The 15,575-nt window shown below is 34.2% G+C and overlaps 4 protein-coding genes across 5 annotated transcripts; 1 reads left to right on the forward strand and 3 right to left on the reverse strand.

Moving 5' to 3' along the window:
* Positions 1–274: 274 nt before the first annotated feature.
* LOC126749482 (UDP-glycosyltransferase UGT5-like) lies at positions 275–6,549 on the reverse strand. Of its 2 annotated transcripts, XM_050459172.1 has the most exons (7): positions 6,278–6,549; positions 5,961–6,216; positions 2,255–2,411; positions 2,002–2,200; positions 1,722–1,944; positions 729–945; positions 275–671 (listed from the first exon to the last, which is right to left on the reverse strand). In XM_050459172.1, the coding sequence occupies exons 1-7, from the start codon at positions 6,476–6,478 to the stop codon at positions 392–394; spliced, it is 1,533 nt and encodes a 510-aa protein (XP_050315129.1). In that variant the 5' UTR covers positions 6,479–6,549; the 3' UTR covers positions 275–391. The 2 variants fall into 2 exon arrangements, with proteins under 2 accessions (XP_050315129.1, XP_050315130.1); XM_050459173.1 differs by lacking the exons at positions 5,961–6,216; positions 6,278–6,549 and adding an exon at positions 2,480–2,962.
* Positions 6,550–8,374: 1,825 nt separating this feature from the next.
* On the reverse strand, positions 8,375–12,745 carry LOC126749493 (upstream stimulatory factor 2-like). Its single transcript, XM_050459187.1, has 4 exons — positions 12,613–12,745; positions 12,292–12,449; positions 11,775–12,031; positions 8,375–9,435 (listed from the first exon to the last, which is right to left on the reverse strand). Exons 1-4 carry the CDS (start codon positions 12,621–12,623, stop codon positions 9,088–9,090), a joined length of 774 nt encoding a protein of 257 aa, XP_050315144.1. The 5' UTR covers positions 12,624–12,745; the 3' UTR covers positions 8,375–9,087.
* A 259-nt stretch (positions 12,746–13,004) lies between these two features.
* On the forward strand, positions 13,005–14,100 carry LOC126749497 (dynactin subunit 5-like). Its single transcript, XM_050459194.1, has 4 exons — positions 13,005–13,143; positions 13,209–13,396; positions 13,453–13,564; positions 13,623–14,100. The coding sequence occupies exons 1-4, from the start codon at positions 13,096–13,098 to the stop codon at positions 13,821–13,823; spliced, it is 549 nt and encodes a 182-aa protein (XP_050315151.1). The 5' UTR covers positions 13,005–13,095; the 3' UTR covers positions 13,824–14,100.
* On the reverse strand, positions 14,100–15,535 carry LOC126749496 (toll-interacting protein-like). Its single transcript, XM_050459193.1, has 6 exons — positions 15,368–15,535; positions 15,196–15,310; positions 14,950–15,136; positions 14,698–14,899; positions 14,493–14,642; positions 14,100–14,438 (listed from the first exon to the last, which is right to left on the reverse strand). The coding sequence occupies exons 1-6, from the start codon at positions 15,449–15,451 to the stop codon at positions 14,316–14,318; spliced, it is 861 nt and encodes a 286-aa protein (XP_050315150.1). The 5' UTR covers positions 15,452–15,535; the 3' UTR covers positions 14,100–14,315.
* Positions 15,536–15,575: the final 40 nt, after the last annotated feature.

The following is a 15,575-nucleotide window of genomic DNA, read 5'->3' on the forward strand; positions in this document are numbered from 1 at the left end:
AAAGGAAACTTCGTACCAAACAATTTCATAGCAGAACAATTCTTGTAGCTAAAAAACTTTTTGAGTTGGAGGTAATTTTGTTTGCCAAGGTCCAAGAGGCCTCAAATTTGAAGTTTTTGAAACGCATATCTTAAGTCTCCTTGTAGTTGAACCTTGGAGCGAAGTTGAAGCAACTATATCTATTTTTGGGCATAACCACTGAAAATATTTTCGTAATTTTCACACAATTATGGAGGAACTCCTGAGGATGGATTTAAAAATAAAAACCAGGTCGTATTTACTTAATTATTTAATTTACTTTAAGAATGCTGCTACACATATACTTAGTTACAGTAAATTTTGTTACATAACCTCACTTATCACTATACTGTATATAATATACATATAGGACTTACAAGGTTTTTAATTTCAACCCATTTTTTGTCATTATTCTCCATATAAGTCTAAAAATTACATAATTTATATAACTAACCCCCAAAACAATTGCAACTAAGAATCCATAGACGTCGATCAAATATAACTGATAAAAGGGCATATCGATGGCTGGAGATCGCATATGTGGCGCCCCCCCGTGCCTCGCCACGTACTCCACCCAGTAGATGGCGCTGTCCATGGGCGACATCGGCCTGTCCCCGAACCTTTCCGATAATAATTTCGCATTCTTCTGTGTCCTACAAACAGAAAAGATCGTCAATTTTCGCATCAGATTTACCAGAAAAACTACTCACCGTGGATCCAAAGCCTTATTTACGGCATCAATGATCGATTCTTCCGTGGCGGTTTGTAGATGCAATAAAACGCCCGCTCCGGTGGCTTCTAACGCATGCGCATTATGGTTCTGATCCCCGAATTGGGGCATTACTACGATCGGTACCCCACAGTGGACCGCCTCGATGGTACCAAGCAAACCCCCATGAGAAATAAACAGTTTTACGTTCGGGTTGCCTAGAAATGTAATTTTGGGTTAATTAATTGCGTTAATTTGTTCATTCCGGTGTTGCCGTGACTTAACCTCAACTTTGTCTTTATTGAAGGCAGTAACAAAATTATTACTAACTACTACGTTTTTTTTTAGTTATTTGGGGGTGGCTTACACCCCTTCATCCCCTGAAAATACGTGTGTCTCTGAGACATATCGTGTAATTTATTATCTTTTATTGAGGTGTAACAATTACTGTGATTTTTTAACATTTATCTTTGTTGCTGCAAAAAAAAAATTAAATCTACTATCTATCTTTTGCCTATATGTAATTATGGTTTTTGTCTTAATTTTATTTTAGAAGCATAAAGTCAGATTTAATCCATAAATATGGAAAAAAAATACATTGCGTGCAGATCTTATTTGGGCGACTGTAAAAATTTGATTTTCGTTTCTGATTCTGATGCTTCTGAACTTCCATGACATTTTCATTTTCTTCACAAACTTAATAAACATACCTGGACTGTTAATGCATATGGCCACGATACCAAAAAATGGTCAAAGACTTTAATTGTTTTGTTTCCCTACAATTGGCACTAAACTAAAATTTGTCAGAGTGACTAACATCGAAAGGACACAATCACGCAAAATGGCGGCCCCCTAGTAGTGGTCATTTACTTTATCCTTGAATCGGCAATCCAGGTATATTTATTAAGTCCGTGCATTTTCTTATAAGCAATTATTGTGACAAGTGACAGATTGATTATTCCCTTGTAGAAAGCACTATGTTGTTGCTACTCACAAAGAATATCAAACTGGGGCATCCATTTCCCTAGAAGGACGTTCTTAGGCTGATCCACCATCGAGTCATTGTCTAATTTCCAGACGACCCTTTGGGGAAACTTGGCGAAAGCATTTACAAAAGCCTTTCGCTGCTTCTCTGGAAAACTCTGACTCTTAATCATCGATCCCAGACTGAAGTAGATCACTCCCGCCTCTGCCCCGTTTATCCAGTTTTCAATATCCTGGATATTAACGAGGTTACTACTGGAAACTTCAGAGTGTTCAAAAAAAATCCTTACCAGGGGTAGCTTTTTGGGTTTCCGGTTATGCACGTGAATCCCCCCCACTTCCACGATGGCCGGGGGTAAAGGCTTCGCCCCATCTATAGTGAAATGGGTGTTGACCAGTAGAAGACTGGCGTTATGAGGGTCAAATGCCTCGTACCCAATATATCGCTTGGACAACTCGTTTCCTTGCTTTTCCATGACCAGTTTGTACCTTTGTCGATTAAATAAAATAAATTCCACTAACTAATAGGCGTCACTTACTTACCAAAGTTTGGAATAATGATCCACCAAAGTGTTTTCCACCCTCGATAAAAAAGACATGGGCACCTTAAAGCCTCCAAATGCGGTTTGGATGTAAGCGGGATTTGATGGGAATCCGAACCACTCGGCTTGCCATGCCAAGTGGGTGCATGAACTCAATCCTATAAATGATATATAAATATCAAAAAATATACAGGGTGGCTTAGATTCCTGCCAATTAACCGCTTACCAATGACGGGAGTCTTAAATAGATTAGCCACTCCAAAGAAGCACTCCGTATTAAACATTTCAGCAATTGTAACGTCAAATGAACGATTTTCTTTTAAAAAAGTTTGGAAATTCGGATGGTTCAGACCCTCGTGGCAAACCGTTTGCATGATATTTGACAAACCAATTGGGGCGGAATAAAAGGCTTTTTTACCCCCCGTCCAATCCATAGTCATGACACTTTTAATCTCTTGACTGCCTAACCAGACAGTTTTCACGTTTGGACTTTTATAGTTTCGTTTTGAGGAGGACACTATGGTGACATTGTGGCCCTTTTGGCCTAAATTATCGAAAAACTCCTTGAAGGTGTCGAAGTGCGATTTACCATTGTAGGGCATCAGCACCAAAATGTTTAATGGTTCGGAAAACACGATTAGGGAACAGAGAACCGTTAAAAGCGATAAGCACTTCATCTCGACAAGAAACTAATTTAAAATGTGATTTTTTCGGTTTAATTCTTCGATGACACAAGGGTAATCATATCGTGTAATGTGTATTTTTAAATCGGATTAATCGCTTTTGACTGATAAGGGCGCATTAAGTGTTAAGAAGAACTAGTTAATTAAATTGTCTTTGGATATTGATAACGATGTAGTGAGCAAAATATATAAAATGTCCAACGGTTAAAAAAATATTGAATTTTTTAAGTTTCTATCCGATTTCATGCTCAAATACGGTTTGGATCAGATTAAAATGCGCTTGAAGCCGTTTGTAATCAATTGTGAATTTTTCCAGTTTTTACGGGAAAAAATAAGTAAAGTGGAATGTCTATGGTAGTAACAGCCCTAAGAATTGCATTGGGTCTTATGGGGGTGGCACCATTTAAGGTTTTTTTATTCACAATTTTAAAGTACAGTGTTTTATTAAAGACGGCATATTATATGACTCTAAGTTTAATTTCTTGGGAAAGTTTCCTTCTCCTCTTATGGGGATGGTACCAAGTAACGCATGAATAAAAACACTTTTACCGACAAACAAGGATGACAAGGATCATAATCGCATTATGATCGTCAGTGACACTTGGCAAGAAGAAGGATTTTTTAAGTCTGAAAATGAATGAAAACTGGATAATTTTTGTTTGGTTTCTACCGCATTTCATGCTTCACTTACATCCCTAGTCGCATTAAAATGTGATTTTTTTTACGTAACTGAGGCCATTATAGACGAGGAAGGTCATTTCAATGCAATCGTCAAGGTTACTTAGGTCTGAGATGGATTTTCATGGTAAAAAATGGGTGAAAAGTCAATAATTTTTTTTGAGCTTCTATCGCATTTCATGCTTCACTAACATCGTTAGTCGCATTGAAATATAATTTCTTTTACGTAGATAAGGTCACTATAGACGAGGAAGGTCATTTCAATGCAATCGTCAAGGTTACTTAGGTTTAGTACGTCAAAAAATGAGTGAAAAATCAATAATTTTTTTTTGAGTTTCTATCGCATTTCATGCTTCACTTACATCCCTAATCGCATTAAAATGTATTTTTTTTACGTAGCTAAGGCCACTACAGACGAGGAAGGTTATTTCAATGCAATCGTCAAGGTTACTTAGGTCTAAGATGGATTTTCATGTCAAAAAATGGGGAAAAGTCAATAATTTTTTTTAGCTTCTATCGCATTTCATGCTTCACTAACATCGTTAGTCGCATTGAAATATATTTTCTTTTACGTAGATAAGGTCACTATAGACGAGGAAGGTCATTTCAATGCAATCGTCAAGGTTACTTAGGTTTAGTACGTCAAAAAATGAGTGAAAAATCAATAATTTTTTTTTGAGTTTCTATCGCATTTCATGCTTCACTTACATCCCTAATCGCATTAAAATGTATTTTTTTTACGTAGCTAAGGCCACTACAGACGAGGAAGGTCATTTCAATGCAATCGTCAAGGTTACTTAGGTCTAAGATGGATTTTCATGATAAAAAATGGGTGGAAAGTTAATAATTTTTTTTTTGAGTTTTTATCTCATTTCATGCTTTACGTCCAGCCTTAGTCGCATTGAAATGTATTTTTTTACGTAGCTCAGGCCACTATAGATAAGGAAGGTCATTTCAATGCGATCGTCAAGGTCTAAGATGGATTTCCGTGTCAAAAAATGGGTGAAAACTCAATAATTTTTTTCTGAATTTCTACCGCATTTTATGCTCCACTTACATCCCTAATCGCATTGAAATATATTTTCTTTTACATAGATAAGGTCACTATAGACGAGGAAGGTCATTTCAATGCGATCCTCAAGGTTACTTAGGTCTGAGATGGATTTTCATGGTAAAAAGTAGGTGAAAAGTCAATAATTTTTTTGAGCTTCTATCGCATTTCATGCTTCACTAACATCGTTAGTCGCATTGAAATATAATTTCTTTTACGTAGATAAGGTCACTAGAGACGAGGAAGGTCATTTCAATGCAATCGTCAAGGTTACTTAGGCTTAGGACGTCAAAAAATGAGTGAACAGTCAATAATTTTCGTTTTGGTTTCTACTGCATTTCATGCTTCACGTACATCCCTAGTCGCATTAAAATGTGATTTTTTTTACGTAGCTGAGGCCACTATAGACGAGGAAGGTCATTTCAATGCAATCGTCAAGGTTACTTAGGTCTAAGATGGATTTTCATGTCAAAAAATGGGGAAAAGTCAATAATTTTTTTTGAGCTTCTATCGCATTTCATGCTTCACTAACATCGTTAGTCGCATTGAAATATATTTTCTTTTACGTAGATAAGGTCACTATAGACGAAGCAGGCCATTTCAATGCAATCGTCAAGGTTACTTAGGTCTAAGATGGATTTTCATGGTAAAAAATGAGTGGAAAGTTAATAATTTTTTTTTTGAGTTTTTATCTCATTTCATGCTTTACGTCCAGCCTTAGTCGCATTGAAATGTATTTTTTTACGTAGCTCAGGCCACTATAGACAAGGAAGGTCATTTCAATGCGATCGTCAAGGTCTAAGATGGATTTCCGTGTCAAAAAACTTAAATAATTTTTTTCTGAATTTCTACCGCATTTCATGCTCCACTTACATCCCTAATCGCATTAAAATGTATTTTTTTTTTACGTAGCTGAGGCCACTACAGACGAGGAAGGTCGTTTCAATGCGATCCTCAAGGTTACTTAGGCTTAGGACGTCAAAAAATGAGTGAAAAATCAATAATTTTCATTTTGGTTTCTACTGCATTTCATGCTTCACTTACATCCCCAATCGCATTAAAATATTTTTTTTTACATAGCTAAGGCCACTACAGATAAAGATGGTCATCAATCGGCTAGAAATATAATTTTTATTACGTAGCTTAACCCACCACATAATAGTCATTCTATTAAAAATCTCTACGACTTAATGAGTCTGAGGGGCCTAAAAGTGGGTTAAATACCATTCTCATGCAAAACAAAACACCACCAAATTAAATGTGTTGTGACAAAAAAAAACTTCCTAGTCACTCACCAATAAAAGGCACGTTAAACTTGGTTGCAACCCCATAGTAGCAATTCGTATTGAAAAACTCCCCGATAACCAGATCGTACTGATTTTCCTCCTTAAGAAAATCCCGAAATGACTTTTCTCCCATAAACTCCTCACAAACCTTGGAAAGTGCTTCCAGTAACTTCAGCTGCTTGTTGTAGTGAGCGATGCCAGTTGACATTTCGGTGGACACACTCATTATGTCGACCATTGGTTTTTTGTTTTTTAGTGATATATGCTTCAGACAAAAATAATTATTTAGTTATTATTATTATTTAGGCATTATTTATATGACTTACCCGTATATTCTTGGATTTTTGTTGAACTTTATTATGACTGAGAATGGTGAGGTTATGGCCCCTATGAGCCAACCCTTCAAAGAAACCGCCGAAGGCTTCAAAGTGGCTTAGACCCGGATGTCCGAACACTACCAAGATGTCATAAGTGAACACTAAATTAATGTTTAAAAGGATAAACGTGAACAATTTAATGTCAAGCATTTTTTTGAGTTTTTCCCCTTTCTAAGTGTATTAAATTAATGTATTTTGAACCGATACCGTAGGTAATTTTAGATTATGGTTTTTTGCTCACTGGATCGTATGTCCGAAGAATTTAATACTTTTAGACGAGGAGGTTTTATGCTTAATATATGTTTTATTAATTATTTTTAGCTTCCAATTGGTAGACCCCAACTGAATGCTTTATGTATGTATTGCAGTGATCAAAATCCGCTACACTATTATAAACATAACGATAAATATCTTGAATAGTTTCTTGACCCCACTGATAACTTTTATCACAGTACACATCCTACAGAAATCTGTAAAATTACAAGATTTCTTGCTGTCAAGTGCTGATTGTGCTACAGAGAGAGCTCTACCGAAAGTGCATTTTAATTGCTTATAATCTTAACAAGAACAATTTTATTTTGTCATTGATCTTTTTATGGTAAGAAGATGGGAGATATGGCTGTTGTTTATGATAAAAAAATAAGTGAATTTTAATATTATATTATTATAGAAATCTCACAAAAATCTGCAATATTGCTGGTAAGTAAAACCCGTTACGCAGAGAGGGCGCCACCCCAGTGCACTTTAATTGATTTTTACTAGTTGGGCGAACTCCTGAAACTGTTTTAGTTCAGATACCCGTTTTGGGCTATTACTAAAATAGTTATATATATCCCTTGTTAACTGTTCAACATAATTTGGAATTTTTGCACAAGCATAGGACGCAACTAAATGGAAACTATGACATATACATTTTAAAATAAATAGGTTAGGTATAGATTCCGAAAATCGCGCTGCAACTAAATAGTAACGTCCCATCATTACATTAGCTCCGTTAACTGCAAAACCGATCATATTTTGTTTGTAATCGATGTTATTTTTATTTAAAAAATCTGTAATTTGATTAAAGAAGCTCTCGGCATTTGCATTTTCGACTTCTAACAGACTTAAGAAAGAATCTTGAATTGCTTTATCATAAAACACCCTAACTACTAGACATAACTGTTTTGTACAAGTACGGTCAGTTGACTCATCAATTATTATTAAACTAAATTTCTTAATTTTTAACATGGAAATAAGTTTTTCTTTGGAAAAATGGCCTAGTACATGTTTAATAATGTTTGTCGTTTTAGTACAAGCACACTTTATGTTCTTGGCTATGTTGGAATCTGGAAAGATTGACTGCAATAAATTCGGCATGTGGTCCATAACGCGCATGGGTAAATTGTGTTCAAACTGTTCAACAACAAAAGCACACAGCTTAATAGCTGCATCTTTTACTGCATTATGCGTAGATGCATGTCCTAAAAAATTAGTCAAGCTTCTCTCAGTTTTTTTGCTTCTACAGTTATCTGAGTGCTTTTTTCCAACAGCATGCCTTTCTAGTTGTATTTTGCCTGATTTATTATCTATATCAACGTGACATGCAGAACAGTAAGCAAAATATTCTCCCTATAAAATTCTTTGCTATTTTTACATTTAAAAAAATTCTATAAGAATCATACCTTTTTACTTTTTTCAAGCCAGCCTTTAAAATTACTTTCTTCTTCGCATGAAATCTTCTAAGCTTGGGAATATTTTCTTTTCTTTACAACTTTGGCACTAGTATCACTGGTACTGGAATCACTGACATTATTATGTTAATATTAATAAATATTCACTCCGTAATAATAAACATTCATACCGTAAAAACGGTAGACCTGGCAGCACTGATAACAATATAATTTTTTGAAACCCTAGAGCTTGGAATATTCAGAAAAGTGCAATATAGGATATTTTTCAGGACTATATTGGACTACCTGTGTCTCTCTTTCACTCTAACATTATTTCCCAAGAATGTGTACGGATAGACAAAGACAATTCTTCAAATAAATAATACGATGTAACTACTGAATAGTGACTTTTTTATAAATATTTTATTAACAGAAATTACATAGTAATTTAACATCGTAATAAATTGGTCTTACATTTGTAAATAATAAATTAAGACACTCGTGCCTTACTAATCAATACAACAGCACTATAATACAGAATATCTTTAAAAAAAAAATAACAAAAGTTCCTTAAGCAAAAAAAGAATAATAATTTACATATAAAAGGAATTATTCGAAACAAGAATAACGACAAACGTCTCTGCAATGGGATTAGAGGGCAAATCAGTATCAAAACTATGAAATTTCACACTTCGCAAGAGAGTTTGTTAAAACAGAAACTTGGATACACCATGCTTTATAAGTCATATTATGCCTACTAATAGTTACTAGAGGTTGTGATATGCCTTAAATCTTAGAAACTGGCCACTGTATCTCAACAACAGGAATTATTCTAATTGAATACCCCTGTACTTTTCTCCTTTTTCCATTATTCCAAGTTTGATACAGGGTGTCAAAAATGTATAAAAAAAACTACTGAGACACCTTATATTGCACATAAATAACTTCTATTAGACCATTAAGCACTTACCAGTTTCCAAGATAAGATAAATCTTAATTACTTGCATACCTAGTAAAAAAATTATTACTATTATTATTACGAGAATAAATAATTATATCCTCATTTCAAACAATTCTTAATACCTAATTTTAAATTTAAAAAAGAAGCTATGAACCGTCAACGTCCACCCCGTGTTTCTTTAACAGCTCTTTCAGTTCCATATTTTCCGCTTCCAGGGCGAAATTTTTATTTCTCAATTGGTCTACCGCGTTCGCGAGTTTCTTGTTTTCTTTCAAACAGCTGCCCAATCGCGTTTCCGTCGCCTGAAGTTCGATTATGTACTCGAACGCTTTGGCCAACACGCCCCCTTTCGAATGTCCGTCGTATTGGCCGTTGCCCTTGACGTCCTGCGGACTTTCCGGTAGAATTTTCGCCAGTTTCGCGATCCAATTGTTGATTTTGTCCCTGCGTCGTCTCTCGACTTCGTTGTGGGTCGCTCGTCTTCTTTCGTCTCTCTAAATCATTCAAATGTTATAGTTTTTCTAGGGATTTCATTTTTGGTTTTCTCGTTAACTGTCTGGAAGAAATATTTCATTTTTCTCTTCCAGGCAGTTCTTGTTGACGCACCATGATCATTTGAATGAGTCTTTATTTACAAAAAAAACAACTATACTTGTACAGTGTTTCTTATCGACAATTATTAAAAGATGTTAAGTAATAAATTGTTTACATATTGTGCTTAGTAAAAAATAGGTTTAAAATATTGTGACCTAATTGAGAACGTATACCTTTAAAAAAATATATTAAATCAATTACAAAACATTTTACTTAGTAAAATAGGCATATTATATTATTGTAATTATTAATAATATATATATAAGTTTAAAAATTTGTTTCTATATAAAATGCTATGATTAACACATCAATATTACAATATAGGAATAAATACAATTAGTAGTAGCTCCACTAGGCTAGGCATTAGTTTGCAGCCCATGTTCAATTCAATTCAATTCAGTATATTATGGTAATTAGCCAATTTACAAAAGAAATATAGTATAAAAAATATTCAATAAAATAAGATTTTATATTGCAATAAAGCACTTGAAGTATTAGTACTATCATTAAATATCTAGCATAAAAAACAGATAACATCAATAAAATCAAATAAAATATAAGGACAACAATGGTTTAAAAACAGAGTAACTACAATAGAATAGAAGACACACTTTAAGCAAAGTCAAGATATAAAATTATATTGCCCTTAAGCAGATTTTTAAATTCGTTGCAGTGAACAATGAAACAAATCTATACTGACACTATTTGAGTTAATCATCATTCTATCCATTGCACAGTTTTCACTATGCAGTGTATGATGTTGTTCAAGGTAGAATAATCTAGTCTGTCTGAGCACTGTAGTAGGAGGTAACATTTAAATGAATGTTAAAGTGTTAAGTAATGTTACAGATAGTCTGGATAATGGTAAAAAATGTCTTATCGTATTTTTGGATCTAGCCAAGGCATTCGACAGAGTGCCCCAAGACCTACTTCTTCGGGTGTTGGAATCCTAAGCTGTTTTGGATGTATTTGGCGACTTTCTTAGGGACAGGGTTCCCAAGCAACACCTCATATATTATTATTGTTAAATATATATTTATTCAACGATTTTTTAGTAAATTTTTGGTTTTGGTACATTTATCAACCCTATGTGGTCAAGGTATATTTATTAAACTGTATAATAAACGTATATCAAATACGCTTCTGTTTAAAAAAAGGGAGAAAATTTCGGCATTTAAAAAAATTGACACGGGATTTACATATCTAGTTTTTAAACTCGATTACTACACTTCAAATATTTTATGAAATTCTTCTGAAAAATCACTGTTTTTCGTCCATATTATCTAATCTAATATTGCTGCTTTTATAATAAATATTTATATATAAAATTTAAATAAACAGTGTTATTAAATTGAATATATATTTTCTGCAAAAACATTGCTTTTTATCAACAAAAACCTTACCCCCCCCACCCACCCCAAAGCTGTGCCCAGTAAAAAATTATTTTGCAAAATCAACGTTTTTTTATCCATAATATCCAATCTAATTGCACTGCTATAAAAAATTGCAGTGGTTTTATAGTTTTCTTACTCTTGCCATTGTTTAATACAAATAAATAAAAATTCGTTTTTTTAAGACGTCATGTCCAGAAATCATGTTAATAAGTTATTTATTCCAGGAAGTTGTGCTAAGTCGCATTTTAAAGGCAAAGAAGGATGCCTGGAATAAATTGCTGTTTTATTCCAGGCAGTTGCCGTTAAATGCTTCTTTGAGGGTAGCAATGATCCAGAAATCTGCCTAAAAGTGCACAAAACTGTTGAGAAATGACTGCCTGGACTAAATTATTGCTTTATTCTCAGTTCTATATTCCTTTGTAAAATTTACAGATGATATGAAGGAAACTATGGAATAGGCAAGCATATCTAGGACTTTAATACACTTATTTATGATCTAGCAAATCAATCAGTTTTTATTTAATTTGACATTTGTTTCAGTCAAAAGTTCCCTCAAGCTACAGCAAAGGAACCTAAAAGATCCCATAGATTATTTAACAAATGACTTAATAAAATTTATCATTTTCACGGAATTTTAGAAAATATCAATTAAAAATAAGTAAATTTCTTTGGCTCTTGAAAGTCAATATTTCGATCTCTTTGCCAAAATGCTGCAAATAAACAATTATCCATCACTAGGGCTTTGGTGATAGACCCAACTGTGACATATACTCACTTATTTCATTCCTACTCTCTAATTGGCTTTTAACCAATAAAATAAATAAATATAAGTTTAGGTTTCTTACCTTTTTCACTTGTACCACCACTGAAGTATCTAAAATAGGGGGTCTGGGCGCTATAGGCCGCCCCACACTATTGGCATTGTACTGTTCCGGACTACCCAAAACATATAATTGACCATTAAGATTTGAACTAGATATCACTTGGGGTATTGTCGTTGTAGTTGCAAACCCCGAACTGCTGGTTGTTAAATATTCCTGACTGTCCCCCGTGTCATCTGAGGTGCCTCCCACCTGTAGCACCCTATATGTTATTATCGGACCTGAAGTAAGAAATGTTGGAATAAAGTACAGAAGAAGAATTAGGGGTATCGGTGGGTGAGGCAATTAAGTTTCAGAAGGTGTGTAAGGGTTTTTAGCATTATATGGCAAGGTTACACTGAGACATTCAGTACCTCAAACCATATTTTACTATCCGTTCAAATTCATCATTATAACAATTGAAAGAAATTGCTGCTTTAATTTCCATGCAATATATGTCTTATAAACACACATATAATAAATATGAAATATAGAAACATACCTTCAGAAGTATACTGTACTTCACCATCAGCATCCTCCAACAATGTTTGTGGGGCCATCTGGTCCACAGTACAATGCTCATCTTCACTATCCATTTCCTTAATAGTGTTCAAGATAATCTTCTCTTGAAGCTCCTCTTTTACGATCTCCTGCTTCAGCCTAATAACAACAACAACAACAACAAAACAGAATGTTTATCTCATTATCCTATTAGTGCATGGTATTTTTATGTAACACACTGGCTATGACCTTGCTATATTTACATTATATAACTGGCAAAGGACGTATTAAAGGGTTAAATTGTATTGCGAAAAGACTTTACCTTTTAGCCATAGCATCAAGAATGTTCCCTCATGAAATTTAATGAATATTCGGCAATTATTTTGAATTTTAGTGCGACGATCACGGGAACAAAAGTTTTGATCATGTGATGCGGAAAGGTTATGACATTTCGTGACAGATTTGACAGTGACGGAAGTTTTGACGTTTGGACATTTGACAATTGATTTTGCTGTTTGTTAGATCTGGAAACCAGGGTTGGTTCAATATAAAAGATATCTAAATTTCTTTTAATTTCCTATAGGATTTTTGTTGTTTTATCCGTAAAATGTTTAAATACATTGGCAAGTTTGGTACTTCTACTTGCTACTTCCTTTCTTGGCAGATTGACAGTTTCTATTGTCATTGCTCTCACCTGTCATAGTTGTCAAAAACAGCTGACCCATGTATGATTTATTTATTTTTCCTATTATAAAAGGAAACTTTGGCCCTTTTTCTTCTGAATTTCTTTAAATATTCTACAACCATGGAACCTAGTGATATTTTTTACGACAAAGGCGACTATGTAGAAACGGTAAGGTTAAAAAGTGCCAATTGAAGAATAGAATTCAGAAATGTCTCAATATTTTCAAATTTTAGGCCTCGGGGAATAAAGTTTGCCGTTGGACCGTGCTCTGTGGATCCCAAAATATAATTCTTCAAGGCAAAGTGATTGTCCAAAATCAGGCCATAATCCGAGGTGACCTGGCTAATGTAAGGAGTGGTCGATACTGTATTATTAGCAAAGAAGCAGTTTTAAGGCCTCCCCATAAAAAATTTAGCAAAGGGTATATCCATTTTGAAGTTTCTTTTAAGTATTGCAGAAAATGATTTTGGTTTTCAGTGTGGCATTCTTTCCTTTAAACATTGGAGATCATGTCTTTATTGGGGAGAGAAGCCTTATTAATGCAGCCCAAGTAGGAAGTTATGTATATATCGGTAAAAATTGTGTAATTGTAAGTTATTGCTTAGAATAATAGGCATTTAAATTGTCCCTATTTAACCTTCTTTTAGGGTAGGAGATGTGTTCTGAAGGATTGTTGTGTGATAGAAGACAACACGATCTTAGCCCCAGAAACTGTGGTGCCTCCATTTACAAGATACGGAGGATCCCCCGGGAGGCAAATCGGTGAATTGCCTGAATGTCAGGCAGATCTTATGATTGATTATACTAGGAGTTACTATCAGCATTTCCAACCAGCCAAAGATATTTAGGCTAATGTATATTAATTCATTATTTATTGGAAGCTTGAATATGAACTTAGAAATTGGATTTAGTGAATGGGCAGTAATGTATGAGTGAAATGCTTCGGGTATTGAAATAATTTATATTTATTTTTTTTTTATAATAATATTTATGATAAAAATCACTGTTATTTATTTAAAACCTTGAGAAAACAGTCAATGTTTGACCAATACATGTATCCAATTAAATATAGTATTATTTTTTATATATAGGCCCTTAAAATCAATAAATAAAAGTTGTCAGAGATCATTAAATATTTTATTTCAGTTTAATACTTAATATGGCTTAACAAATACTTTACATAAAACCAAAATTTTGGAAAAGCTTACCATATATAATTACCTATTCTAAGTTAAAGTCTCATAATATAGAATTACAGTTATAATCATTAATAAAAATTAGCAGCTAATAAATTGATAAAATCACTTATGGAAGTTGCAATTAAATTGATTAAATCCAGTTCATTCACAGTCTTCTCCAGACATTTGCAACAAGGAATGTATAGTTTTATCCTTGTTGCCCCTGTTGGCTTCAAATACAGTTTTAACCACTTCCTTGTCTATGTTCGGAAACATTTCCTCAATCTAAAATATCTCTTATAAAGTGATTATATGGTTTAAATAAATTAATAGCCTTACCAAGACAAGACCAGCCTGATTGGCTTGAGGAGAAGGTTGTGGCTCTCCGGCATGTGGGGGAGCAGCGTAGACTTGTAGAGGTTTTACTCCGGTAGAGTCTACTCTTGGTACAATCATTACTGGATAAGATGCTGGTTGGTAACCACTTGCCTAAAAAAAAAATTGGCTTTTATATGAGCTGTTATAGTCACTTGAATTTACTTACGTTATAACTTAAAACCAGATTAATCATGCCTTCGACCCCTTCTCCTTGTTTGCCACTTAGTGCATACCAGTCCTCATGTGTTTCTCCTGCGAGGACTTTTTGTGGAATAGAAATTTGGGTCCAGGCAATCAGTTCGTCCATAGTAAAAGATCTTTCATCAAAAATCTCTATATTCATTGTGTTTATTCCTTGTGGTATTAAGCTGAAATATAACTCATAAAATTTGCTTAAAAGAGATAGTTTTATGCATACCAATAAATGACCTTGTTCCATCTAGGATTCTTTCCACCATTAGAGTCAGTTGGGGTCTCGTAAATATTATGCCCCACCCTAATTCTGCAATAAGGGTCCATTCGAGTCATTCCATAGTTTTTGGCCAGTTTTGCTTGGACAATAGTGATACTTAAGCGACCTGCCGGATTGGGAACATGACCCATACCTACAAATTTTCCATTTACAAGTGAGTCTGATTAATTTAATAAGTATTTAATCTCTCACCAACTGTATATTGTTGTTGCAAAGCAAGAGCTGTTTGTCTGTCAGCGGCCTCTTGTTGTTCTTGGGGCGAAATATTAATTCTGAGGAAATCATCTGGCAGAGGCCCCAAAAGAACCTACAAATTTAACAAATAAGGGAAACGTATAATAACGTATCCAGTGATACACCCTACCCTATTACGTCGGTCCTTGATGCTATTGGAAACTGCGGAAGCCATGTTCTTGCACACTGTATTAAACTGGTTTAAAATTTCCATAAATTCATTAGTTCCCTAAAAAGTAGTTTTTACGACTTGTTTTTGAAGACTTTCTTGTTTAGAAAACGAACGTCAACGTCATAATCAGCTGTAATGGCAGATGGTAGCTGTCATTTATCAGCTG

Source organism: Anthonomus grandis, unplaced genomic scaffold, assembly GCF_022605725.1.
Source record: "Anthonomus grandis grandis unplaced genomic scaffold, icAntGran1.3 ctg00000121.1___fragment_1, whole genome shotgun sequence".
Classification (NCBI taxonomy): Eukaryota; Metazoa; Arthropoda; class Insecta; order Coleoptera; family Curculionidae; genus Anthonomus; species Anthonomus grandis.

What these genes read in the sequence shown, in the direction of transcription:
- LOC126749482 (XM_050459172.1), bottom strand. Translation starts at nt 6,478, where the DNA reads ATGCTTGACATTAAATTGTTCACGTTTATCCTTTTAAACATTAATTTA. An exon ending in GATCATTATTCCAAACTTTG is followed by an intron (nt 2,201 to 2,254) that starts GTAAGTAAGTGA and finishes TAATCGACAAAG; the next exon opens with GTACAAACTGGTCATGGAAA. An exon ending in GCCCCAGTTTGATATTCTTT is followed by an intron (nt 946 to 1,721) that starts GTGAGTAGCAAC and finishes TTACATTTCTAG; the next exon opens with GCAACCCGAACGTAAAACTG.
- LOC126749496 (XM_050459193.1), bottom strand. Translation starts at nt 15,451, where the DNA reads ATGGAAATTTTAAACCAGTTTAATACAGTGTGCAAGAACATGGCTTCC. An exon ending in TCAAGGACCGACGTAATAGG is followed by an intron (nt 15,311 to 15,367) that starts GTAGGGTGTATC and finishes TTAAATTTGTAG; the next exon opens with GTTCTTTTGGGGCCTCTGCC. An exon ending in ATCTGGTTTTAAGTTATAAC is followed by an intron (nt 14,643 to 14,697) that starts GTAAGTAAATTC and finishes TTTTTTTTTTAG; the next exon opens with GCAAGTGGTTACCAACCAGC.
- LOC126749493 (XM_050459187.1), bottom strand. An exon ending in AGTACAGTATACTTCTGAAG is followed by an intron (nt 12,032 to 12,291) that starts GTATGTTTCTAT and finishes TTCTTACTTCAG; the next exon opens with GTCCGATAATAACATATAGG. An exon ending in TGGTGGTACAAGTGAAAAAG is followed by an intron (nt 9,436 to 11,774) that starts GTAAGAAACCTA and finishes TGAATGATTTAG; the next exon opens with AGAGACGAAAGAAGACGAGC.
- LOC126749497 (XM_050459194.1), top strand. Translation starts at nt 13,096, where the DNA reads ATGGAACCTAGTGATATTTTTTACGACAAAGGCGACTATGTAGAAACG. An exon ending in AAGGCGACTATGTAGAAACG is followed by an intron (nt 13,144 to 13,208) that starts GTAAGGTTAAAA and finishes TTCAAATTTTAG; the next exon opens with GCCTCGGGGAATAAAGTTTG. An exon ending in TCGGTAAAAATTGTGTAATT is followed by an intron (nt 13,565 to 13,622) that starts GTAAGTTATTGC and finishes ACCTTCTTTTAG; the next exon opens with GGTAGGAGATGTGTTCTGAA.